The sequence below is a fragment of the Pelodiscus sinensis genome, chromosome 22 (genome assembly GCF_052426305.1).
Source record: "Pelodiscus sinensis isolate ZL-2025 chromosome 22, ASM5242630v1, whole genome shotgun sequence".
NCBI lineage: Eukaryota > Metazoa > Chordata > Testudines > Trionychidae > Pelodiscus > Pelodiscus sinensis.
In genome coordinates this window covers 12,524,759-12,551,258 of record NC_143073.1, presented here as the reverse complement: position 1 = coordinate 12,551,258, position 26,500 = coordinate 12,524,759, and the positions used below count along the sequence as shown (strand labels likewise).

The window sequence follows — 26,500 nt, the reverse complement described above, 5'->3', positions numbered from 1 at the left end:
TGGGGCAGGGAGTTGAGGTGCAGGAGGGATACAGACTCTGTAAGGGAATTTGGGTCCAGGAGGCTCGGGGCTAGGGCAGGGGTTTGGAGCTGGCTCCAGCTGGGCACTGCTTACCTCATGTGGCTCTTGGGTGGTGGTGCAGTTGGGCTAAGGCAGACCTTCCACCACTCCCAAAAGCAACCAGCAAACCACTTCCATCCCAAGCCCTGTTGTGCCCCCCCCCTCGTTCTGTGGAGACAAAGTACAGGTGGGAGGGGGGCACCCTGAGATCAGCGCCCCCTCTTCTCCCTCTCCTGCCCTGCACAGCAAGCAGGTTGGGGGGGGGGCAGGAAACAGCTCCAAGGCAAAGGGCAGGAGGTGCGCCGCAGTACGGGGAGGGGCAGCTGAAGTGCACTGCTTGGTAACTGCTTGGCCAAAACCTGTCAGGATGTCAAAGGCGCCAAGATCTAGCTGTTTGGTGACCACTGGTGTACACCCTCATCTGCCCATCACAGCTGCCTCTGGCCTTAGAAAAAATTAAAAAACAACAATGGTCCTGATACACCTTAGAGACTCACAAAAATATATAAATAGTATCATGAGCTTTCGTGGGCACAACCCACTTCTTTAGATGACAAATATTTGTGCCCACGAAAGCTCATGATACTATTTATATATGTTTGTGATCCTCTAAGGTGCTACAGGACCATTGTTGTTTTTTAAGTTTTTTTAGTTGCAGACTTAGGGTGCATCTACACACCACCCTAAACTCGAAATAAGCAAATATGCAAATTGCGTATCTTATTTAGAATCTATTTCAAAATCACTTATTCTGAAATTTGGTGCATCTACGCAGTGCCATATTTCAAAATAATGTGCCATTTCGAGCCATTCCTTATTCTTCGTGCAACGAGGTTTTCCGGGATGGCAAAACAGTGCGCCCATTATTTCGAAAACTATTTTGAAATTACAGGCGGTTTGTGTAGACTCGGGGTAGCTATTTCGGGATACCTCCAGTATCCCGAAATAGCCATGCGGTATAGACATACCCTAACACAGTTACCCCTCTGGCCTGACAGTGAATTCCAGGGGTTGGAACAAGGATGAGGAACACAAATAAATCTCAGAAATGGGCACTAGAGTTGGCGCAGGGCATAGAGGAGTGTGCCCAAGCTTAACAGGATGGATGTGAGCAGGAGCCTAGCTCTGTTGGTCTCAGGATAGGAGACAAAGTGGGTGAAACATGTCACTGAACCAACTTCTGTGGATGGAAGATAGAGACATGCTTCCCAGCTTCACAGAACTCCATGTCTGGGGTGTGTGGCAGCTGTGAAGAATGCAATGCCTGTGAGACCTAATGGGCATCAACTAGGAAGAGAGGAGGAACCATGCAGAGCAGCTGAGCTGGGGTAGGAGAGAATGGGAGTCCCAGAATGTCCCCATTTTGGTGACCAGCAGGTGAGGGGGAGGCAGACTGGCCCCTCTATGATTCTCATGACTAGGCCCCAAGCAGCCCTTGCCTTACCCTGGGGGCAGTTGTGTTTCTCAACCAGCGGTATGTGAACCCTTAGGGGTACTCGAGAGAAGTCTGGGGGTATGCCAACACAACTGAAATTTGGAAAAAACTGAATTTTTGTTTTAAGTTTTACAGCGCTTTATTATTTTTGTACTTTTTACACTCAAAAATTTAATCGTCCGCCTAGCTACGATTAAGTTGTTTAAACAAATGTGTTGCAATGGTAGAAAAAAAAATTGTGTGGCTGAAAACTGTAGGTACTGGGGGTACTTATAATTTTTTTTTTTATTTAGAAAAAGGGGTACTTTATTAAAAAAAAAAAGGTTGAGAAACAGTGTATTAGACTATCTAAAACCCAGAATGGCAATGCCCAGCTGGCTCTCCCCAGTCCCTCTTCATGGCTAGGCCAAAGGGGAAATGGCTCCTAATAACCAGTATCTTGTTCAGTCTAGTCTCAAATGCCCTAAAGCAGTGGAAAGTCTCAGAGGGGCAGCTGTATTAGTCTGGATCTGCAGAAACAAGTGAGAAGTGTTCACACAATATATATATACTCCTGCCTCTGTAACTTCCACTCCATGCATCTGATAAGGTGGGTTTTACCCACAAAAGCCTATGCCCCAATAAATCTGGTCATCTCTAAGGGTATGTCTAGACAGCGGGGCTATCCCGAAATAGCTACCCTGTGTCTTTTAAACGTGCCCATTATTTCAAAATATTTTTTTTAAATAATGGGCATGCTATTTTGGCATCCCTGTAATCCTGGTTCCACAAGGGTTAAGGGATGTGTTGAAATAGCGTGTTATTTCAAAATCTGGCACTGTGTAGATGCGCCAAATTTCAAATTACAAGTGAAATAAGATACGCAATTTGCAGAGCGTAAATTGTGTATCTTATTTCAAGTTTAGGCTGCTGTGTAGAGGCACCCTTAAGGTACCACAGGACTCCTCCTTGTTTTTGCTAAAGCAGTGGGGCTTCCATCCCCCTGGGAAGGACAGACACAGATATCTCCTGGCCAGTGGGCGCTCTGACATGGGCCAACACCTCAGAGCTGCCAGTGGGACGGGAGGCTGTGGGGCTTTGATTAGGAGGACAGTCCTAGTGTAGCCAAGACCCCGCTGCACGGCGCCAGCGGGAATGCCTTTTGCTGCACACGCTCACACACCAGCTCCCTGCTACAGGAGGGGAAACTGAGGAAGGGAGCGAGGAGGCGCTAGGGCCTGAAGCCCTGACTGGCCCCTCTGATCCTGGTCAGTGGCTCCCACAGGCTCAGCTCCGAGCAAAGTGAACTTCGCAGGCTGCCCGGCGGGTCCCGTGCGCGCTGCGCCATCGGGACCGGGACCCCGGGCTCAGCCAGTGGCCCAGCGGCCCCGCACGCAGGCCACAAGCAGCCACCAGGCGGAGACCCGGACTGGCCTCCGCGCGCTCCCGGAGCAGCCGGCCGTGTGGACCCGGCGATTGGAGACTCGGAGGGCGCCCGGAGCTCTGGCCGGGCATTGGCTGTCCCCGTGGCAACGGGCGGCTTGTGGTGGGGAGCGGAGGCGCCGCCCCCTATTGTATTGCGGGATCGGGGCCGGGATCGGGGCCGCGCGTCCCAGCGAAGCAGCCGGCTGGGGATGCGCCCAGGGCCCCCGGGAGCTTGCGTGGCGCCGGATGCGGCTGCCCGGGAGAGGCCCTGCCGGTCCCGGAGCGCGTCCCAGCGCAGCCCGGAGGAGGGGGACTCGCCGCTGGACCGTGGCGCAGGGGCTGCGCTAGCGCTCGGGGTGCGCTGGGCGCTGCGCTGCCCGGGGAGGGGCCTGGAGAGGGTGCCCATGGCGAGCGCGCACGCAGGTACCCGGGGCGGGGGGCTCCGGGGCGCGGGGCGCTGGTGCTGGGAGCAGGGGAACCTGGGGCCGGACTTCTGGGTTCTGAAAGGGGAGGGGGACTGGGGTCGCGGCTCCTCTGGGCTCCATGCTGGGCTGGGCTCCAGGCCTGAGAGGTAGCCGGGCCGAGCCGCCCGGGGTCATCCTGGGGGGAGGCGCTGAGACCCCGTGGGAAGGGCGCGCGCAGGGAGAAGCGAGGACGGGGGGCTGCGCTGGGGGGCGAGCCTGGCCAATGGGGGCTGCCCGCACCAGACGCCGCGGTGTTTGTTTTTGAACGTTGTGCTTCGGCGATGGCAGGGGGGCGGGGTGGGGGGCGGCGGGGCGTGGGCTCTGCCGTTGGCTGCGGGCGCATTGGCTCCCCGCAGGAAAGTTGCTGGGTTTGTTTTCCGCCTGCAAGCAGGGAGGGGAATCTCCCCGCGGGGCCCTGCCTGGCAATCGGATCCGGGACCTAGAACAAAGGCAGCGGCCAGGTAGGAGCTCTGCTCAGGGCTGCTTCCCTTGCATGTGCCCGGGAGTCCTGGCAGCACCAGGGATCAGGCGTGGGGCTAGCGGAGAAACTACCGCACCTGGTGGGAAGCACAGCCAGAGACTCCCCAGTCGGGATCTGCCAAGCCACATGCCCACATCCCATCAGGAGGGCAGCTAGGGGCCACAGTCAGGTGCACTTCTCCTTACAGGAGCCATCAGCTGGAAAGAGAGCAAAGAAGGCAAAGGCAGAGCAGGGCTGTGCCTTCTCCCCTTATCCAGGGGTCGCAGTGCTGGGCTGACGATAGGTAATGGCCCCAGAGGGGTTGGCTGGGGGAGCCCTCCCTGCCTGCCCTGGAGGGGCTGTTATACCCGTAAGAGCGTAAACTCTGGGAGAACTGGGTGAGAGAGAAGCAATGAGAGGAGAAGATGAAAGAAGGAACCAGAGAGCAGAGGGGGAGTGTGTTGGGAAGAGGAGAGCCCCGATAGCTGCCAGTGAGGCTCTCTCTTTGCAGTATGGAGATGCCCTAGTCCCCTTCCTGCTCCCCGAAATCCCTGGCTGATGAGAGAGGGGCCGGGGGACTGTCTCTCAGCTCCCTAGATCCCATGCCATTAACAGAGCAGGGAGAGAGGAAAGGGGTGCAAAGGGTAGGTAAATGCTTGCTGAGTGCTTGGCTGCCCTGGGTCTAGTTGGGCAGGGACATGCTGGGACTCCCGGCCCCTCTGTTCTGCCCTGCAGGTGACCCGTTCCCTATGGGTTTTGTGCTGGTTTGTTTCATAGGTGTTTCTCCGGGTTCCTAAAAGCCAGCAGGAGACCAAGGTGCAGCTGGGAGCTGAGACAAGCTGGATCTTGCCTGCACTGCAACACCTGGTCTGCTAGACAAGGGTTCTTGCTTTGAAGAGCGGCACTTTCCCATCAGGCCTAGGAACGGTGTTAAGGGGTCTCCTGCGTCCCTGGTTGTGGCGGGCCCCACCGTGAGGACATCAGACCCTTCCGCCCCATCGCACAGCCATCCTCTTCCCCCCAGCCCCACCCCGCCTGGTCTGTGGTTGGGCAGCTCGGCCAGCGCGAGGACTTGGTGGGGTGACACAGCTGTCAGGGGAACTGTGCTATGAATTGGTGCTTATGGATTGCCTACCTCAGCCTGTTCGCCATCAACTTTGCTGAAGGTGAGTGGGTGCACATGGCAGCACGCAGTACAGTGCAGGCTGGCGGCTGTACGCACCAGGGGCCTGACCCGAGCCACTGAGCCCAATGGAGCTTTTCTCTGGGTTGGAATTGGCTTTGATCAGGCCCCAGAGCTGGGGGGATGCAGCAGGGAGGGGGCAGGAATTGTGAGGCCATAATTAGAGCAGCAAAGAAGGCTAATGCTCCACTGGGGGACCATGTTCATGGACAGCAGAGAGTGTGATGCTGCTGAGGAGGGAGAGGGAGGATCCCAGACATTTACCCCTTGTGGCAGAGGTAGTCCCCTTCCCATCAGCCCATGCAACAGGTTAGACTGAGCATTTCCAACAGAGCTCCCTTAATCTCGCTGATAGTGGCAAGTGGATCCCTGCGGGCCCCTGGTGCCGCCTCTGCCCTGGAGTTCCAGCGAGCAGCCTGCAGGGCAGTGGTAGGGCGTTATTCCTGCTGCAGGAGGCCGGGGGTAGAGGTGAAGTACCTCTCCTGCCCTCCTCCCCCCACACACTCTGTACCTTTCCCCCCCAGCCCAGCATTCGGCAGTGAAGTGGGTCTCTGCGAACCTCATTTGCAGATCAGATGCGGATACACATTTTGTAGCCCCACAGAGCACTAGAAACGGGGGCCAACATGGTGTCCTTCCATTATAATTGGGGTGTGGGGATGGAACATGCTCTGTCGGTGTCGCACACACAGCAGAGCCAGGGCCCCAGGCAAAGCAGGGCACCTTTCTCTGCTGTTTGATGAATGGTGCTCCATGGGCTCCCTCCTCAGAGGCAAGCTCCAGGAATCACTCACCCATGGCCCCAGGAGCCCGTCCCTCTCAGGGCTTTGGATCCTGCTCTGAGAGCTCCAGGCTGCTGGGTGAGAAGGACCCTGCTCCGCTGTAGGGTATTTGGAGCTGTGTAGGGCACATGGGCTCTCCTGGCATAACCTGGACACCTGTGGGAGCATCCCAACGCAGGGCTTGGCTGGCTGATGCCGGTGGGCTCATTAGTACAGTCTGAGCTCCAGGGCATAGCTAGCTGGGGCTCCCCTGGGACTGTGGGCTGCAGCTCAGGGGTCATCCTCTCCATGGACATGAAAGTTCTCTATGCTGACCCTGCAGGTAACGGCCAGGCGGAGGCTCAGGCCGTGGTTGGACGTGTCGGAGAAAGCGCAATCCTCGGCTGTGACCTTCTGAACGCAGAGGAGGCACGCCCCCCTCTCTATGTGATCGAGTGGGTCCGCTTTGGCTTCCTCCTCCCCATCTTCATCAAGTTTGGGCTCTATTCCCCACGCGTGGATCCGGAGTACGTCGGTGAGTCCGTGCTGGGACAGCAACAAAGAGGTGCCCTGGTTGGGAGAGGCTGGGGCGGTGAGATGTAGCAGAGCGGGCACTGGTGTGTATCTGGATAGGAGAAGTTCGGGCGAGCTGGGACGTAGTGGAGGGGATGTTGGTGTGTGTCTGGGGAGAAGTCCGGAGGGGCTGGGATGGAGCAGAGGGAACACTGGTGTATTTTGAGGTAGAATTCTGGCAGGGTGGAATGTAGGAGAGGCCAGGCTGGCATGTCTTGGGGCTGGAGGAACCCTAGCTGGGTCATAGTGAGTGGGGAGCAGCAGGGCAGTGGCCGGTTTTGTGGCATGTGGTCCAGTGGCTGAGGGGCAGTCTGGGGGGCTGGCCCTACACAGCTGCATGGTGTTGCCTTTCCTGAGGTGAGCCCATCCCACCTTGGGGCCCAGAGGAGTTTGCTGGCATGAGCCCCGGGCCAATTCCCTCCTGTGACTGTCCTGTCTAGTGGCTGGCTCTGGCTCTTCCTGTGTGTGCAACACACCAGTGCTCTTCCTGCCCTCCCCACTCCCCTCTGCCCCAGCCAGGCCCCAGCGGAGGACTGCTGCTGTCAAGCCACATTAGTCATGCCCCATGGGCTGTGTGCTGCAACATGCCCAGGCCTGGCTGGGGAAAGGGGTGGCCATGGGGAAGGCAGGGAGGTGAAGGGGTCTGTCCCTACAGCTTGGACAGAAGCTCTTGGCTAGAAGGGGTGGGAGAGTGGGGTGGAGGGAGCTGGCAGCTCCCCAGGAAGGCCGCGAGGGCCTGCATGGAACCAGGCAGGGTTCCCTCCCCTGCTCTCTTATGCCTAAGCCTCCGTGCTGATGTGGGAGGGAGGAGAATCTGTTCTCAGCAGCATGCAGCCCAGCAGCCGCTGAGTGGGGGGGGGGGAGGGGATGAAGCTGTGTGCACATGAATGGGCACCCGCTGAGACAGGAAACTCCCTTAGTATGAGGGTCCCCATATTGATTTGCTGGTGGCCGCCGCTTGCAGGGGGACTCCTCTCCCCCCCTGCCTGGGAACAGGCCTGTCTGGGGGCTTGGTGAGACAGATGCACTGGTCAGCTCTGAGCATGACATCACGGGTGTCTGCACTGGAGTGGGAGTGGTTCAGTGGCTCCCTCATTGGTCTTTGTCTCTGCCTCGCATAGTCTCTGCAGGTGCGTGTCTCACTGCCCAAGGTGCATGTGCACTGCACCATGCAGGCCTGAAGCCTGGCCCAGCCCATGAGCTGGTCCCTTGGCAAGGGGAAACCTGGAGGGGGCGTCTCGCCCTGCCATTCCCCAAACAGAGCTGCCAAGGGCCCATGGACTCGTAGCTCCGATCTGGGCCGGTTAAGGGGAGCTGGACTCCGTGAAGCACAGAGTCTTGTGTGGGCATCGTGGGGCTGTGGCTGCCAGGAGCAGGGCAGGCAGCAGATGAAGGTCCGGGCCTGAACAAGCCGCTGGCCCCTTTGTGCTGTGCGGTGGAGCTGGGCGCCTCCGCCTGGGCCGAACAAAGGCTCTTTCTTGCCAGGGGCAGAGGTCAGATTGATGCTGCTCCTGGGGTCTTTGTTCCATTCTAATCCCGTAATCCCAACTGGAGCCTGCTGCTGCTGGGGGAAATTTATCCCGGGAGCCAACCACCACCTGGGCTGCCTGGCAGTTCCTGGGCTCAGGGACCAGCTGGGATCCTGGGGGAAGAGCCACACGGAGCCCTTGGCACAGCCTTGAACATCACCCCTAGCCCCTGTATCATGGCCCCTGGGTTACCTCCCACTCACCCACCCCATCTTCACTTCTCTCCATAGCTCAGGGGCCCTCGTTACAACTCGGAGCTGCCCCATCCACCATGCCCTATGTCACACAGCCCCCCTCTCTACACTGCTCCTTATCACAACCCCTGTGTTACCACCCCCACCCTCTGCCCTTCTCTTCATAGCCCCCTGGCTCTTGTTACAACCTTCCCCCCCCCCCCCACCCTGCTGCCCTATTCACTGTCCCCAGGTCACGGCCCTCTGCCACATCCATGCTGCCTCGTGTCATGATGCTGCCCATCAGCTGCATCTACCCAGTAGGTCCCATATTTCTTGCTCCCACCCCACTCTTCTTGCCCTGAGTACCAGACCGTTCCCCCTACAGGAGAGGATTGTGTCCTACAACCGGGGTGAAAGTAAACAGGTGCGCCCTGGTGCGCAGCTCCGGCAAGAGCTGGCTGAGCGGTGGCAAAAGCCAGCAGGGGGTTATTTAAAGAACTACCAGGGACCTGGATTGCAGTAGGACAGCGCCTGTAAGAAATGTTAAGTTACTTTCACTGATGCCTAGAACACTGTGGAACTGGGCATTTTCCTGCCTGTTTAGGTCCCAGCTAATCGCAGCTCAGACAGTCACTCAGTATTTGGGAGCAAACAGAACTAGTCTCCTCAGAGACGCGTCTGAAACCCCTCACACACACACTGGGGCTGGGCCCGCCCTTCTCTCCGCTTTTGTGCCTGGACCCCTGGAGGGCTCTTGCGCTGCCTGCTCAGCCCTGCCCTGGTGGGTCACTTGAAGGTTGAGCCTGGGGAGGGGATTTGGGCAAAGCTGCTAATTGGCAGTGCTGGGCGGAGCGGGATTTGGAGAGAAGCTGCTGGGGAGGGGACAGTGGCGTGGGAGGGGGATGTTCTCCTACTCAGAGGGTATTTAAAGTGGAGCAGTGGCAGATTTTCGGGGCTCTTTGCAAGCGCGGAGGCGTGAGCAACAGGATCGTCTCTTAATGAAAGGGAAAGGATCCTGTTGCAGGGAATGCGGAAAGCTTTGGCTTGGGGCAGAGCAGGAGGGCTGCAGTGAAGATTTGTTACAGCAAACCTCCGGGCTGCTCCGAAGGTCAGGAACAACAGCAGACTCCAGCAGTCCAGGGAGCAGGATGGGACAGAGCTGGTGCCCCCAGACTTTTCCCAGATTAGGCTGCACTGGCAAGCGACAGCAGGACTATCTCTCCAGCCTGAGCAGGGCTGGCTGCAAAAAAATTGCTGGGCTTCACCTTTTCAGAAGAAAAAAAAATCCCTCCTGGGCCCAAGCTAGCGACTTGGACATCAAAATGCAGACCAAGAAAAGCCAGGGGTCTTCAGATGCCCTGTTTGCAGCTTTCAACATGTGCCAAATTGGGGAGGAGTTAGGTAAAAAAGAATCATTATATTTCAGCCAGTTGTAATCGGGGGGGAGTCACTATAGTGGAGGCAGGGAGCAGTTGATACGAACTTTTGATCTCAAAAGCTTGGCCCAACTCTGCTGCTGCGCTGGCAAATACGGAGTGTTGTCCCCAGGCTCCTGGGTGAGTCCCACTCTTCCCCCCCCCCCCCTCAGTGCAGAGCACCAGCAAGAAACTCTGCCTTCAGAATGGAGCTCAGTCCACCTGTCTGCCTCCTAATGCCTACCCCATCCCCATGGCCAGGATGAAGTAAGGATGTAAATTCCTATTTAATCCTCTTAAATGGGTCCCGTGGGCAATAGACCCAGCGGGGTTGGAGCATCGCCCCGCTTGTATCAGACAGGGGGCTATGTCAGCCCGGCTGGGCCACCATTTAACTGCTGACGTCCCTAGGATGAAGCACTGGCCAGTCTGGAATCCAGACTGGAATCTCCTATGGCTGTGCCGATGCTGCAGGGCTAACGAAGGACCTGGTGGGACAGTGGTGCCTCCCATCATGTAACTCGTGGTTCCTCCAGCCTCGGCCACCACCACAGCCTCCCACCATGTGGCTTGCGGCTCCTCCCTCCCTGGCTGCTGCCGCTTTCTGCCATACCTAATGCGGCTGTACAGCTCTACGTAGGAGGTGCACAGAGTGGAAATTTTTCTGCGCAAGCACGCAGCTTAGAGGGATCCTTGGTTCTGTCTGCTCTGTGCAGGCAATTCAAGATCCCAGGCAATTCCCCTGTCTGCGGTGTTGGCTGCTGTCTCCACTAATCCACACCGCCTCTCCAGGTGGCTGCACTTCAGTAATTCTGTGTGCATTAGCCATGATGCAGGTGTAGTGCCATGCATGGAAGCATGCTCCAGTGCTAGAGAGCATGGTGGGCAGGGGGAGGAGTATTACTAGGTGGGCTGAGCTATTGACAGCTTCTCTTTGCTCACAACAGCAACGGCCATAAGGGCACATTTTCTCCCTGCCCTGGCCAGCATGGCTGAATGCAATTCCCAGCAGCCCTGCACACTCCAAGATCCACCCTTGGGGGCAACTGCAGTGCAGCTGGGGAAAAGTGCTAGCTTGACACAATGGGGCAAAAAGAGGGCAGCGAGGGGTTTACGGAGACCCCTGCCTGCTTCTTACTCCTTCCCCTCCCGCAGCAACCTCCCCACATGCCCACACTGATGGAGGAAAGAGAAGAGCCTGGTTTGACTCATGGAGAGAGCCTGGGGCTGGCCCGTGGAAAAGCTGGTTGTCTGGATGGATAGACCCTCCAGAGGGACCCAATCAAGGGCAGAGGGGATGCAGTGATGAGGGTCACTGGTCACAAGTTGGAGTCACACTCAGTGTGAGGGGGGGTGGAGCTGCCAGGGACAGTTTGCCCAGGACAGAGCTGTGCTGCAGGGAGAGGAGCTGGGAGGGCGCTTGGCCCAGGGAGATGCAGTGGTAGGGAGAGGGGGCTGGGCCCAGGGCAGAGCTGTGCTGGGGGGTGGGGGCTGCTCAGTGACTCGCTTGTTCCCATGGCAACTGGCTGCTTATTTTCAATCTTCTTTGGCAGCTGGGGGTGGTGAGGCAGGAGTCGGGGTGGGGGCGTGGCCTGTCAGCGGGAGGTACCCACAGTTTGACCAGGGACATCAGGCCAGGATTTCGGTCCTGTTGCCGCGGCTCCCACATGGCGCTTTCCAAACAGTTGCAGCCGTTGGTGGGAGAGGCTGGATGGGGGCCAGGAAGACCCTCACAGATGCTCCCTTCATGTGGCACGGCCCACCCCTGACAGCCCCCTGGCCTGACACACCCTTGCGTCCACAACCCTCTCCCCAATACCTCCCGCATGCCGCATCCCCTCACTCCTGACACCTCCTCGCGTGCCTCTCACCCTACCCCCGAGATCCGCTGCATGCCACTCACCCCGACACCCATTTCCACTCATACCCCTCCCCCAACCACCTTCCCCCCCACCCCAGTCCACACCTTGGCCTCTGCAAGGTTATGCCCTCTAATGGTTACCCGGTACCTGGGGAGCAGCCCCTGCCCACCACAGGCAGAGGGCTGCTCCAGCCCTGTCCCCACCATTTAATCAATTAACTGGTTAAACTTAACATTTAACCAGTTAACTAATTAAATGGGATTTTACATTCCTAACCTCCATATGTGCTATGCCCTATGTCCATACCATATCTCTGTGGCATTAACCACTCTCCCCTCCCCCCACAGCTTTCACCTGCTCTATACTTTACCCCTCCTGTAGCTGTCAGCCCACAGAGGAGTCACCTGCCTACTTGGCCTTGACCCACATCCTCTCTTTCCCCAAGGCCCCACCTGCCCCTGGATTCCTTACCCACCTGTCCCAGCCTTCACCCCTGGAGCTGTCACCCAGACCCATCTGTCCTGGTCCTGCCCCCTAGAGCCCTCATCCAGACCCACCTGGTCCTGGTCCTGCCCCCTAGAGCCCGCACCCAAACTCTCCCAGTTGAGTGGGGAGAACCCTGCCTCAGCCCCTGTGTGTCTTCCTGCTCCTTTTGGTCAAAGTGATGGCTCTGGGGCCCTGAGTTTTTCCAGCGCAAGCTGTTCTCTGGGTTGGCTGCCCCCCACACTCCTTCTGCCAAGGGATCACCCCAGGGAGGGGCAGCCGTGGTTGGAAAGGGGTCGCATCTGTGACCTCCCCCGCAGAGGCAGCTGAGTGGCTCAACCTATGCTGGTCGAGGTGATGCCCGTGAGCAGGGAAAGGCAATTGGGCAGGATACAGCAGCTGCTGGTGAGACAGGTGCATTTGCTGGGTCTGGGGCAAACTGTGATTCTGGGCTGTGTCTTGACAGGCTGCTCCCTCAGTGCTCCCATGTGCTGCTAGTCTTGCCCCCTGTGAAATCCAGGTGGGGACCTAGGGGCCAGGAGTCACTTTCCCTGCCCAGAGGCCCCAAGAAAGACACAAGATCTTAGTGCCACTAGACAAAGTCCTTCCTAATTGAGTCCCCACACTCAGACACAGCTCCTTGCCCCCGTCTCGGCCTGGCGGCTGGGCACTGCTATGCTCAGACTGGACTGGCTAAGGCAGGGCGTGGTGTTCCTCTCTCTCTCAGGGCCTGGTGGCAAGCGCCCTATCTTGCCAGCCTCTGTATGCCTATTTTGGGGATGGCTCCATGGGGTTGCTTTGGGGTGGCAATGGATTTAATCCAGACCAAACTGCTGCCCAAATGGTGCCTGCGCACCATGGACAAAAGTGGGGCAGCTTCTCCCGGGCCACTGCAGGAAACTGAATGTGGGGCATGAAGGGGGCAGCCACTCAGCCCCAAATAAATCCTTGCCTGAGACAAGGATGCGGCATCAGTGCTGCTGCCTGGGGGTTATGCCAACCGTTCTTCCTCTGTCCTGCCCTCCTTTCCCCATCCTCCCCCATGTCATTCAGTACTGGCCCCGCCCTCTGTCTTCTCCATCCCCCCAGCCACCCAGCTTTGCCCTCCTCCCCACCCTGCCCTGCCGCTCCCGCCAGACACCGGCGCAGCCAGTGGGGGGGACGGCAGCCTCCCTTGTATCCCTTTGAACAGTGGTTGCTAAGCAATGGGAGGTTGGATTGCTCAGGTCAATCATGTTTTGTTGCCAATCCTTTTGGTGAATGAGGGGGAAGGAGTGGGTGGAGCCAGTGCAGAGGATTATGGAGGGGCTGGGGGAGGGGGGGTCTCCCCCCACTGCATTCTTTTTGCAGGGCTTAGTTCCTTCCAATGGGGCCTTTGTTTAGGAGACTGGCTGCTGCACCAGGATGGGGGAGGGGATTTCCCCTGGAGCTTCTCACTGATTGCTACCCACCCACCCCCATCCGGCCCTGCCCTCCTGCAGTACCCACCCACCACTTGCCCCCCTTCCGCCTGCAGGCCTTGGCTTCTCAGCAAGCAGGCGCAGTGTGGGATGGGGAGAAGGGGATTCCTGGATTCCCAGCAGCCCTGGGCCTAAATCCAGGCAGTCCCAGGAGCTGCTCTAAATGGACCCAAGCTGCAGAACAGAATGGCAGGAGCAACGTCTCCTTTGACAGGCAGTTACAAGGCGTTAGCAAAGGGGACACTTGGGCATGTGCTGCACCTGCACTGGGCACCGTTACAGCAGGGCTGGGATCTGGCTGCTTGTCGCTCCCCTCAGCACCCCGCAGTGCTACCCCTCTGGCAGTCAGTGGCGGCATGGGGAGCATGGGGCACGTCAGCACTACCGACTCACCGGGGCCTGCTCTGCGCAGGGTTAGGCCAGGTGGCAATTAATACACTACTGGCTGGTCTATGCCAGTGCCCTTCTCCATGGGTGCCACAGGTCCAGTCATGAAATTGAGAGTAAACCTGGGTAAATTGAGTTTTACCCACTTCTGGTTTGGGGACTGTGGAGTTTTAGGTTAGTTTTGCCACTGCCTTGCTTGCCACGACCACTCTGCCCAGGGGCTGGTGCAGGGGCAGAATGCTGGTGTGTCCCCAGCCTCAGCGGGGGGTTGAGTGCAGGGTGTGGGGCAGAGGGTTGGTGAGCACAGGCATATCCATGTGCATGACACTGCAGGCATATTTTGCAGGCATAACCTACCACCAGTTCAGGAATGGACACTACTAACAGATGGGCACACACCCAGCAGGACACCCTGCCAGGTGCATGTCTAAACTCTGTGACCTGCGTCTCTGGGACATTGCAGCTAGGTTTGCCAACAGAGCTTAGAATCATAGGGTTAGAAGGAACCACAAAGGTCATCTAGTGTAATCCCTGGCAAGAAGCAGACTTTGTTGGGTCTAGACCAGTGGTCACCAACCAGTCGATCGGGATCTACTGGTAGGTCTTGGAGCCTCTGACAGGTGATCCTGACCGGTTTGGCCAAGAGGGGATCAAGCGCAGCACTTCAGCTCTTTGCCTTAGAGTGGCTCCCCCCCCCACTCCCCCAGCCTCCTGCATGCTGTACGGAGCAGGGAAGGGAGAGGAGGGGGCGCAGATGTCAGGGTGCCCCCTCCCACTCTGTATTCTATCCCCACAGAATGAAGGAGGGGACATAACAGGGCTTGGGATGGAGGGAGTTTGCTGGCTGCTTTTGAGAGTGGTGCAGGGATAAGGAAGGGATGAACCTGCCTTAGCCCCACAGCACCACCACCCAGGAGCCACCTGAGGTAAGCAGTGCCCAACTGGAGCCAGCTCTGAACCCCTGCCCCAGTCACGAACCCCCTCCTACACCCCAAACCCCTGACCCAGCCCTAAGCCTCCTGAACCCAAACTCCCTCCCAGAACCTCCACCCTGAACCCCCTCTACACCCCAACTCCCTGCTCCAAGCTCAGCTCAGAGCCCTTCTCACACTCCATATCCCTTAGCCCAAGACCAGAGCCTGCACCCCAGCCCTCTGTCCCTGCCTGGTGAAAGGGAGGGAGAATCAGGGAAGGAGGGAGGACAGAGTGAGCAGCGACAGGGCCTCAGAGAAGGGGCATAAAGGAGGCAGGGCAGGGGTGTTTGGGTTTGAGGTAGATCTTACATTGCACTTAAATGCAAAAAATAATCTTGTGATTAAAAAGGTTGGAGACCAATGGTTTAAACCAGTGGTCACCAGCCAGTCGATCAGGATCTGGTTTGGCCAAGAGGTTATCAAGCACAGGACTTGAGCTGCCCCACCCCAGCCTGCTGCAGATCTCCTGCCCTTTGCTTTAGAGCTTCCTCTCCTCCTTCCCCCCCCCCCCCCACGCCCGGGAGCCTCATGCTTGATGTGCAAGGGAGAGAGAGGAGGGTGCTGATGTCAGGGTGCCTCCTCTTCCACCCTGTATCCTATCTCCACAGAGCAGAGAGGGGGCACAACAGAGTTTGGGATGGAGTTTGCCGGCTGCTTTTGGGAGTGATTCAAGATCAGGGCCTTAGCCTCACTGCACCACCACCCAGGAGCCACCTGAGATAAGCAGGGCCCAGCTGGTACTCACATCCCGAAACCCTACCCCTGTCATGAACCCCCTTCTGCAACCCAAGTCCCTGCCCTAGCCCCAGGCACCCCGGCATCCAAACACCCTTCCAGAGCCTGCACCTATAATCCCCTCTGCCACCCCAACTACCCCAGCCTGGTGAAAGTGAAGGAAGATGGGGGTGGAGGGAGGATGGATGAGCAGAGGCGGAGCCTCAGAGAAGGGGCACAAAGGAGGCGGGGCCAGGGTATTTGGGTTTGACTTATATCTTGGATTGCACTTACATTCAAAAAGTGATCTTGTGCTTCAAAAGGTTGGGGACCACTGGTCTAAACCATCCAAGACAGATGGCTTTCCAGCCTCCTTTTGAAAACTTCCAGTGAGGTTAGGAAGTTTCTCCTGAGATTTAATCTAAATCTGCTCTGCTGTAGTTTGAACACATTGCCTTTTGTCCTGCCCTCTGTGACAAAAGAGATCAGCTTTTCTCCATCTTTTATATGGCAGCCTTTCAAGTGTGTGAAGACTGCTATATTAATCTCTGCTTTTCCAAACTAAATACACCCAGTTCCTTCAGCCTTTGCGCATATGGCTGTAGTCTGTCCCTTTGATCCATCTTTGTCGATTACCTGTGGATCTTGGATTCCCCACTGCCTTCCTGAACAAGCTCATAAAAAGTCAGTCATTTTGTCAATAAAAATCACATGCACAAATCTCAAATGAAGTTTCTGTAAAACTTCAGTCCAAATACAGATTGGTTGAGATAAAAGAATAAGACAAGTTTATTAAGTACAGAAAGATTTTAAGTGATTACAAGCAAATAAAAGGTAAAATACCATATCTAACTTTGCAAGGTAAATGAATTCCAACGAAAGGGCTCACTTGCCACATGCTCTAACTATCTTAGGCTAAGCCAGTGGTCACCAACCAGTAGATCAGGATCTACTGGTAGATCTTGGAGCCTCTGACAGGTGATCCTGACTGCTTTGGCCAAGAGGCTGTCAAGCGCAGCACTTCAGCTGCCTCTCCCCACACTGCTGCGCATCTCCTGCCCTCTGCCTTGGAGCTGTCCCCTCGAGAGCCTCCTGCTTGGTGGACAGGAGAGGGAGAGGAGGGTGCCAATGTCAGGGTGCCCCCCCCCACTCTGTATCCCATCTCCACAGAGCAGAGAGGGGACACAACAGGACTTGGGATGGAGTTTGCTGGCTGCTTTTGGGAGTGGTGCAGGGCCAAAGCCAGGGTGAGCCTGCCTTAGCCCCACTGCACCGCCACCCAGGAGCCACCTGGGGTCAGCAGGGCCCAGTCGGAGCCCACATCCTGAAACCCTACCCCAGTCATGAACCCCCTCCTGTACCCCAATCCCCTGCCGCAGCCCCGAGCACCCCTGCATCCAAACACCCTCCCAGAGCCTGCTCCTAGAACCCCCTCCTGTACCCCAACTGCCTGTCCTAAACTCAGCTCAGAGCCTCTCTCATAATCCAGATCCCTTAATCCAAGACCAGTCTGCACCCCAACCCTCAGCCCCAGCCTGGTAAAAGTGAGGGAGAATGGGGGAGGGAGGATGGAGTGCGCAGGGACGGGGGGGGGGCCTCAGAGTAGGGACACAAAGAAGGCAAGGCAAGGATATTTGGATGTGAGGTAGATCTTCGATTGCACTTAAATTCAAAAAGTGATCTTGTGCTTTGAAAGGTTGGAGACCAGCGGGCTAAGCCTAAACTGGCACTTTACAGCACTATATCTTTCTGGCTCAGGGGTGCGAAAAAACACCCTTCCCCCTCCTAGTACAGCAAGTTGCACTGCTATAAAGCACCAGTGTGAACCAGACTACAGTGCTGGGAGCCACAGACCCCTGGTTGAGGTGAGCTTTCTCCCAGATCCCATGCCATGGCCACACCTTCAGTTTAAAGGCCTGTTGCAACTGCACTTTACACTTTTACGTGTAAACAAAGCCTTACAGCCTGGAATCGTCAGCCAAGACCTCTTCCCCAGCTGAATGTTAATTTCCTTGTCCTATGGGGGTTGTTCATGCCATGAGCAGAGAGAGAAAGGGAGGAGTTTTTCAGGGTTGTTCCTCTTTCTTATAACTCTCTCTCTCTCGCTTTGAAAGTCAGCTGAGGTTCAGGAGAGAGCAGGTCTCTGGGGACAGGAATCTCCAGCTTTTCCTTTGCCAAAATGTAGATGTCTCACTCCATCCCTTTCTCCTGCCAAATTTAACCAGGTGACAGTCCATGTAATATTGTTGACACCTGACTGAGGCATCAGTTTCTCTTTTGATTTGAAGAACTGGTTTGTAGTTACCTACTTTTCTAAACTTGGAACATGGCTCAGTAGTGTTACATTATAGACCTTATACCTTAACATACAGGCTGTGTCTAGACTACATGCCTCTGTCGTCAGAGGCATGTAGATTAGACACATAGGCAAAGGCAAATGAAGCCGCGATTTAAATGATCGCGGCTTCATTTACATTTACATGGCTGCCGCGCTGAGCCGACAAACAGCTGATCAGCTGTTTGTCCGCTCAGCGCGCTAGTCTGGACGTTTCCCCTGTCGACATCAAAGCCCTTTGTCAGCAGCCCCGTTATTCCTCGTGGGATGAGGTTTACCGGGGCTGCCGACAAAGGGCTTTGATGTCGGCAGGGGAGCGTCCAGACTAGCGCGCTGAGCCGACAAACAGCTGATCAGCTGTTTGTCAGCTCAGCGCGGCAGCCATGTAAATGTAAATGAAGCCGCGATCATTTAAATCGCGGCTTCATTTGCCTTTGCCAAAACAACAAATCTACATGGCTCCGTCAACGACCCATTGCTCATCCTGCTGGCACCCTCAGGCACCGAGCAGCCCCATACTACTCAGGGCTGGCTGCTCCATATGGCTCTCTCTGCCTTAACCCCTCCATTCCGGCATGGGGCGTAGAGAACCATATGGAGCATACAGCCACTTTGAGCCTGCCTCAGGATCCTGCTGGGTTTCTGGCTCGAAACCCCCTGGATAAATGCCTTCCGACCAGAGCCTGCACCTGGTACCCCACCCCTTCGTGCCCCAGGTAACCACCCAAACCCTCTGCACCCTTCCCTTTCCCCAAGTCCCAGCTCCCTCCCAGATCCTGCACTCCCTCCTACACCCCCTCCCCAAGGCCAGAATCCTCTCCCTGCACCCATACCCTTTCCTGGACCTTCCACCTCACCCTTGCCCCAGGTCACAACCCCTTCCTTCACCCAAACTCCCTCTCAGACCGCATGCCCTCTCCCGCACCCCAGTCCTCTCCACCAAGCTCCTTTCTGGACCCAACCTCCATCTCAGACCCCACAGCCCCTGCATGGAAAAGTGCAGCCTGTGACAACTTACCAACATTTTGGAGTGCCCCCCCCCATCAAAAATTAGTGCCAACCTCTGCCCCAGACTGTATTTGTGCATTTGGTTTTTCTTCTCTAAGTGTAGCACTTTACATTTCTCTTCGTTTAACTTCATTTTGTCGTCTATAGCCCAGTTCTACAATTTATCAAGATCCCTTTGAATTTTAGTTCTATTTCCAAAGGGGAAACATAAAGCAAGCCCTCCTTGCTTTACGTCATCTGCAGATTTGATCAGTGTACTCTCTATTCCTACATCCAGGTAATTAATAAAGATGTTAAATAACACTGGACCCAGAACAGTTCCCTGTAGAACCCCACTTGAGACTTTCTTCCAGTCTAACATCGTTCCATTAATAGTTCCTCTCTGTTTAAAGTCATTTAATCAATTATGTATCTACTTAATGGCAATGCTACTGAGCCCACATTTCTCCAGCTTATTTATGAGTCGATCATATTGGACTGTGTCAAAAACCTTGCTAAAGTCCAGGTACGCTATGTCCACTACATTCCCCCAGTCCACCAAACCAGTTACCCTGCCAAAGAAGGAAATCCAGCTAGTTTGGCATAATTTGTTCTTGGTCATCCCTTCATTCTCCAGGTATTTGCAAATGGAATGTTTTATACATTGCTCTGGTAGTTTTCCAATTAGCGGTCAGTCTGACTGGTCTAAAGCTTCCCAGACCCTCCTCTTCCCCCCTTCCCCCCATTTTAAAGATGGGGACTAATTTAGCCCTTCTTTAGTCTTTCAGGACCTCTCCTGTCATCCATGAATTGGTAAACATTATGGCCCCTGATTCCCAAGATTTTTTCAGAGCATTCTTTCAGCACCCTCAGGTGAATAGCATCCATCCCTGCTGATTTGAGTTCACTCAAATCGGTCAGAAGATCTCTGATCTTTACTTACCCCAAACTGCACCCTTCCCCTTTTTTGTCCGTGGTAACTTCGCTAGTCCCAGTTCCGACCCAAATGAGTTACCCCATTGCAGAACTTTTTTTTTGGCAATATAGCTCTGTTTACCAGTCAACTAGTCGTTCACATCCCTACAGCACACACAAATGGACACTCTTCCAGAGCCGCACAAAGCTCCCAGCACATCAGGCCATCACACAATCCCTCTCCTACATGGAGGTGGGGCCCGTACTAGGCATTTGTGGGCTGAGAGGAACAGTCTGTAATATGGGATCACTGCCCAGTACACTGAGAAGGGCTTCCCACCAGCTCAGCACAATCCTCTTCCACAAGATTTCCTTGGCCTGAAAAGCTATCAGAGGCCAACTGCACATTACAAAATGTGGCCAGCACAGCCATGCCTCTTAGGTGTGAGGGAAAAGCCATCCCAAACCTCTGACCATATAGCTGACAAAAGCCCCTGAGTAGACAGCCCTGAGGCTGTTGCTACAGTTCAAAGGGGGAAGCGCCCTTATCAACTAATCAATGCAAATTGCATCAACTATTTGTTTAGCCAAATAATTCAAATTTTACATCCATAGTGTATTGTGGGTATAGTGGTGTTGGGGGGGGGTAGCGTCCATTTGTGTCAGAGGAGTGTAGTGGTGTCCATCTGGGTGTGTTAGAGGGGTGTAGTGGTATGTATTTTTGGGGGGCATATACTAGTGTGTAGCAGGGTAGCTATGTAACCATATAGCCCAAGTCCGCACTGTCATAGAAAGGAATGAGCCTCAGAGACTGAGGTGGAAAGGCCAGTGAGGTGCGAAATGAGGGATAGTTGAGCATTACCTATGTTCAGGGCTAGACAAACCCCGGCGAGAGCCACTCGCCAGCCCCATACTGCGCATGCGCAAGACCAGAACTGCGCATGCACGAAGCACCAGTGAATGGGGCTCATGGCGCGACCAGCTGAAATCTACTCGCTGAGGGCAAGTAGATTCAGCGATTTGTTGAGCCCTGCCTATGTTGAGAGAGAGTGTGTGTATGTGTGTAGGGATCTTGGTATGCACATCCAGGGATGTGACCATGGGCAAGGATGTGGTTGCATGCTTGGGGTGGGCAGCAATGCGTATGTGTGTGTTCCATGCAAGCATCTGCACACACACGCGCAGGCATGGATGTAGGCATACAAGTCCCTCTCCCTGATAGACAGACTGTCTTTTTTTAATAGCTTCAGAGGGGGTAGCCAAGTTAGTCTGTAACTGGAAAAACTTAAAAAACAATGAAAGACTATTATTTTATATATATATATATAGTATTGTTTGTCGAGCCCTGTATCTATATCTATAGCTACTTCATGAACCCTTGTATGGCTTATCAGGCTAATGATATTACTGAATTGTACTGTATTTGTGTGCGTAACAGTGTGTGAGTATAAATGGTGAACAAGGTGTGTGTCACTATGTGTGTATTAGGGTGTATGTGGGTATACGTCTGTACCTGCATGTGTGTGTGCAGGTTGGGTCGGTGGATAAGCTATTAGTGTGTGTAGGTATATGTAGGTATGGAGGGAGGTGTAGAAGTGAGTATCAGGGATATAGCTCTGTGTGTGTGTGTGTGTGTGTGTGTGTGTGTGTGTGTGTGTGTGTGTGTGTGTGTAGCAGTGTCTACAGTGTCTAGTTGGGTGTGTGTGGAGCAGTATGTTTTGGGGTACCTGTGTATGAGGGGCTGTGTATCAGAGGGGTAGCAGTGCGTAGTGACGAAGGGATTGTGTAGCAGCATGCTTTGGAGGTAACTGTATGGGGGTATAGCAGTGTGTATTTGTGTCGGGGGCATAGCTACATATAACAGGAAGATGCGTAGCAATGTCTCGTGGGGGGTGTTTTGCAGTCTTTAATTGGGGTAACTGTAGTGTCCGTGTGTGTTGGGGGGTGGAGCGGTGGGTATTGGGGGCATAATACAGCATGTAGCGGGGTAGCAGTGTGTAGCGTGGGTGGAGTGCAGGCCATACCTAGCAAAGCGTGTGCACACGCAGTGCACCTCAGCCCCAGCGCTGAGCCAATTGCCTGCTGCGCGCCTGAGCCGATTATGACTCTGATAATAGCCCTGGGAATTACGGGGTTACGTTTGCTGCTTCTTTAGGGTTCTTATCCTCCTGCTCATGAAAGAGGCCGCACACAGGCCCACCAGTCCGGCGCCCTGCAGCCCCAGACACAGGGACTGGGGGCTTCCCCTGTGCCTGGCTTACAGGCTGCTGCCAAACGCCCCCTCCGCCCCCAATCTCCACCCCCGACCCTGCCTAGCATGTGCACTGGGAACAGAGAGGTTGGGATTCAGTGCCTGAGGGGCTGGGTGAAAGTGGGGTTGGGCTGAGAGCCAGGACCTCAGGTGGCAGGCAGGGGTGGGGCCTGCTGGGGGAGGGAGGCTGCTGGGGGAGACAGAAGTTATGTAGTGGAGGAAGGGCAGGGTTAGTGGGGGCCAGGGGAGAGTGGTTTAGCCAGAGCTGAAGTAGGGGGTGGCGGGAGTGGGGTAAGTGCTTCCGGTGGGCAGGGGGCCTCAGGCTTGCAGGGAGGTAGGGTTAGCGAGGGCTCCAAGGAGGAGGGGCAGGAATTGGGTGGGAATAGGATGGGGGGAGGGGAGTAGCACTGGCGGTTAATGGGGGAGGGGGCTCCCTGAGAAGGCAGGAGCTGCTGGGGAGGGGGCATGCAGTGCACTGCAACCTGTAGGGCTCCCATGCCATGGGCGGGGATTGGGGAGCTGGGTGGTCCTGGGGCTCTTCTGCCCCCCGTCCCTTTTCTGCATCTCCCCTCCCACCTCGCCACTCCTAATGCTCAGTGTGTGTCTCTGCTTTCTGACCTGAGCCAGGAGCAGGAGCTGTAGGGTCTCAGCCTGTGGCCAGAGCTGGCTGGCCCCTTTGGGTGGGCAGGGGAGGGTGGTGGGGAAGAGGCTGAGGTTGTGGGGGGCTGTGCAGGAGTGTCGAAAGGGGACCCAGGGGGCATGGGATACAGGCTGGCCCAGGCAGCTGCCCTCAGGTAGGGAGCATCCCAGGCCAGGCAGCTTTCCCTGCCGGTGCCTGGCACTACCCCCAAGCAGCTCGGCAGGCCGGGGCTGAGGGAAAGGCTGGTTCTGTGCTGGCAGGTCGTGTGCGGATCCAGGAAGGCGCCTCCCTGCGGATCGACCTCCTGCGGACAGAGGACCAAGGCTGGTACGAGTGCCGCGTGCTCTTCCTGGATAGACACAGCAACGACGACGAGTTCCGGAATGGCACCTGGATCCACCTCACCGTCAACTGTAGGTGCCCAGGCCGGGCCTGGTGGGCTCTGGTGGGGCGGCCGGGCAGTGGCACAGGGAGATGGGAGGGAAAGAGGCAATGACGTGTGTCCCATCCTCCCCTGACTCAGGGTTCTGAGTCTTGGTGCCAGGTGTGACCAGCTCTCCCCTGGATCATGGCTCTTGGAAGTCCCGTTGCCAGGCATGACCAGTGCACCCTCTTCATCTAGGCACAAAATTTGCTTGGTGTCAGCAACTATTATGGTTCTTAGTCCCCTATGCCTGCACCAGCCTCCCCAGCTCTGAATGAAGGAGGCATTGCTTCCCTAGGTAGGGCCTAGGTTTCCTAGAGGCAGTGCTGTGAGTCCCCATGGCAGGGGACAATGCTGGGCAGGGCCTGCTGGGGCCATCGCGACTCCATGCCATGTCTCGGGGTGCGAACTGGGCCTGCCGGTGTTCCAGGGGAATTGTGCGGGCTGAACCCCACTTCTTGCCTTGGAATGTGGAGGGGGTTCCCAAACCCTGTGGCAGTGAAGCAGCGGCTGTGATGTGGGGGTCGGTGCGGATGGGGCTGCCACGTGCAGCTGGGGACACTGGGCGTGCAGGCTCGTCTGCATTTGGATGGGGGCTGGGTTTTGGCACTAGGTGGGTCTCACCTACCCGCTATGTGTGTGGAACGCTCAGTGCAAGACCCCTAAGTCCTCCCTGGCAGCCCACATTAGGAGGGCAGAGGAGGAGCCAGGCTGCTTACAGAGAAGCAGAGCAGTGACCCAGCCTCCAGTCAGGCAGGAAGGCACTCGCCTCTGGCCTTCCCTGGTGTTACTTGTGCTGTTCCTTAGGGGCTTGCTGTGGCCTGGAATCCTCCCCCCCTTTCACGCCCTCCCCCACTCTGGGTCCGACTCTTCTCCCTCAGAGACACTGTAGGCCCAGTTCTCCCTTCTTCCTCCCAGTACACTGGGGGCCCAGTTCCTCCCCACAACAAGTGCACCCAACTCTCTGGGCCCAGTTTTCCCTGCATCCCTCCCTTGTACAGTAATTCCTCATTTAACACTATAGGGCTATGTCTACACTGGCACCCTTTTCCGGAAATGCTTAAAACGGAACAGTTTTCCGTTATAAGTATTTCCGGAAAAAGCGCGTCTACATTGGCAGGATGCTTTTTCCGGAAAAGTGTCCGTGGCCAATGTAGACGCGTTTTTCCGGAAAAAAGCCCCGATCGTCATTTTCGCGATCGGGGCTTTTTTGCGGAAAAGACTACTGTGCTGTCTACACTGGCCCGTTTCCGGAACAGTTTTTCCGGAAAAGGACTTTTGCCCAAACGGGAGCAGCATAGTTTTTCCAGAAAAACACTGACAATTTTACAGTAGATTGTCATTGCTTTTCCAGAAAAGCAAGCGGCCAGTGTAGACAGCTTGCAGCTTATTCCGGAAAAGCGGCTGCTTTTCTGGAATAAATGGCCCAGTGTAGACACAGCCTAGATGTGTTTCTGAAAATGTTCATGCTAAGCGAAAACATGCTATGTGGGATCAATTTTTCCCATTAAAAATAATGGAAAAGGTGGGGGTTGTGTTTCAGGTGGTGGTGGCAAAGTCAATTTTTTGTTGGTGCTGGGTTGTCAACGTCAACATTAGATCTCTAGCAACACAAGTCACTGGGGTTTGTTAAAACACAAAGATAAACACGGGAGTGAGCGGAGGAGCACTTTGACCATGTGTATTCATCCGCTCATGCGTATTACTGCTGTTTTCACCCACTTACACCGCCGTGCGAAGTAGCCTGCCACTTAATTATTTTTGTGTTATTTTAGGGACGGTCGTGGTGTTTGAAAAACGTTCCCTAAAAAAAAATTGTGCTATTGCGAAAATGTGTTAAGGAGGCACGTGTTAAACGAGTAATTACTGTATGCCCAGGGCCCAGTCCTCCCTGGACTAGTCAGACCTGGGGAGAATGAGCGCAAGGCCTGGCTAAATACTGCAGAGAGACCATGTCACATGTGCTCTAGCCTGGGGGGCAGCGCAGGGCAGACACCCATTCAGTCACTTCAGTTCTCTAACAGCCTTCCTGGAAAGCTCCACTTTTCCCTTGCATGTCAATCCTATTAGCAGAGCAGCAGGCAGCTTGCAGCACCAAGAGTTAGGGGGCAAGGGCTGAGCTGCACCCTCCCCCTGCTCGCGGCTGGTTACCATCTGGGACCCAGACCCGGCTGTGTTTTCCGGGCGTGCCCAGCACACCCCAGACTTTGTACGGCCTCTATCATGTTCCCAGCCTCATTACACGAAAACGCACAAGCACTTGGCAGGGCGCCAAGGCCAGACGGCTCTGATGTGGTCCCAGACTGAGCCCAATTTGGGATGCCCCAGGGAGCCCTGCACACATGCCTGAGGCAGCCCTCTTTGGAGGCCCCTCGTGGACGTGTGGGTGTGAATCTCCGTGTGCCCGCTGGGGATGTTGGTCTGGCTGCACTGCCATCACAGCCCTGGGTGTCAGGGTCCCAGGCTGGCTTGGGTGCAGGGTCCCATTCCAGTTCTGTGCAGCCCAAGGAGCTCTGCATATGTGGGGGGCAGTGAGACCCTCGTCTGGAGGGGATTCCCCTGCCCTCCCCTGTAGGTGCTGTCCCCCGAAGCAGACACAGCCCCCCACAGGGCCCCCACCTCCACTGTCCCTTCCCCACAGAGAAGCCTGCAAGGGGAGCAGGGCTGAGCGAAACCCGCCTTCCCGAGTAAACACTTGTAAAAGGCCCAGCGTTAACTATTAAACCTCCCAAGGAGTGGGGCCCTGACCCTTGGACCCCAGGCAGCATCGCTCATTGGCTGGGGGTGCAGGAAGGCCCCTGTTTATGGCTGTTTATCTTCTCCGTTTATAGCCCCAGTTAGCCTGGAGGCTGGGAAGCTGGAGTGCAGGGCGGGTCCAGGTTCCTGCCCACCCCTGCAGCAGCCACCCTGCACTTCATGCCTTATGGGCGGCTCCATCCCATCCAGCTGGGAAGGCAGAGGAGGTGCCCGAGAGCTTCTCTTCCAGCTCAGCCCAGCAGCCCCGTCTTGGGCTGCAGACCCTCTGCCATCAGCCTTAGGGAGCCAGCCCTGCTCTCCACAGGCCGATGGCTCCCCTCCCTGTCACCATAGCAACCCAGCAGCTGCCCCAGGGTCCCAGCAATCCCAGACCCATGGGGAAGAGGGTTCAGCAATATCTGGGGGGCAGGGCAGTCTGCACCAACTGTTCCCCTCCCTGAGGGGCTGCTGGACCCCAGCGAAGGAGCAACTCCTCCTGGGGGTGAAATGAGGGGGCAAAGTCCTGGAATGCAGGATCCCAGAGACAGAGACTGGCTCATTCGGTGCTTCAAGCTTGTGTGCACACCCAGGCATCCCGCCTGCCCACCCTCCACATCCGGGTCACTCAGGCTCAAGGCTGGAAGGGCTGCTCCACCTCTGGCCATTTGGGGGCCTGGCCCTTCGTTCCTTTGCTTTCACGTATTTGCATTTAAAGCCTCAGGGAGCGAAACACCTGGTTCCAGGCTGCACAACAGACTTTGTTCGGCTCAAAACAAGCCCGCCGACTTTTCCCCTTCACTGGCATTTCTCCGTGTGGACACTTTCAGTTGGGGCTGAATCAAACTTTTTCTTGTGTATGGTTTTTCAGCACT

The 26,500-nt window shown here is 55.9% G+C and overlaps 1 protein-coding gene across 2 annotated transcripts in view; it reads left to right on the top strand.

Moving 5' to 3' along the window:
* The first annotated feature begins 2,806 nt into the window (after positions 1 to 2,806).
* Positions 2,807 to 26,500, top strand: part of IGSF9 (immunoglobulin superfamily member 9) — a 53,133-nt gene continuing 29,439 nt past the window's right edge. Inside the window, exons 1-4 of one of the 2 annotated variants that reach the window (XM_075907210.2) lie at positions 2,807 to 3,322; positions 4,601 to 4,989; positions 6,111 to 6,302; positions 22,729 to 22,881. In XM_075907210.2, the coding sequence (XP_075763325.2) occupies positions 4,932 to 4,989; positions 6,111 to 6,302; positions 22,729 to 22,881 (403 nt within the window). In that variant the 5' untranslated portion in view covers positions 2,807 to 3,322; positions 4,601 to 4,931. Of the gene's footprint in view, positions 3,323 to 3,659; positions 3,825 to 4,600; positions 4,990 to 6,110; positions 6,303 to 22,728; positions 22,882 to 26,500 lie in introns of those variants that run through there. The other variant, XM_075907211.2, reaches the window with a different exon arrangement.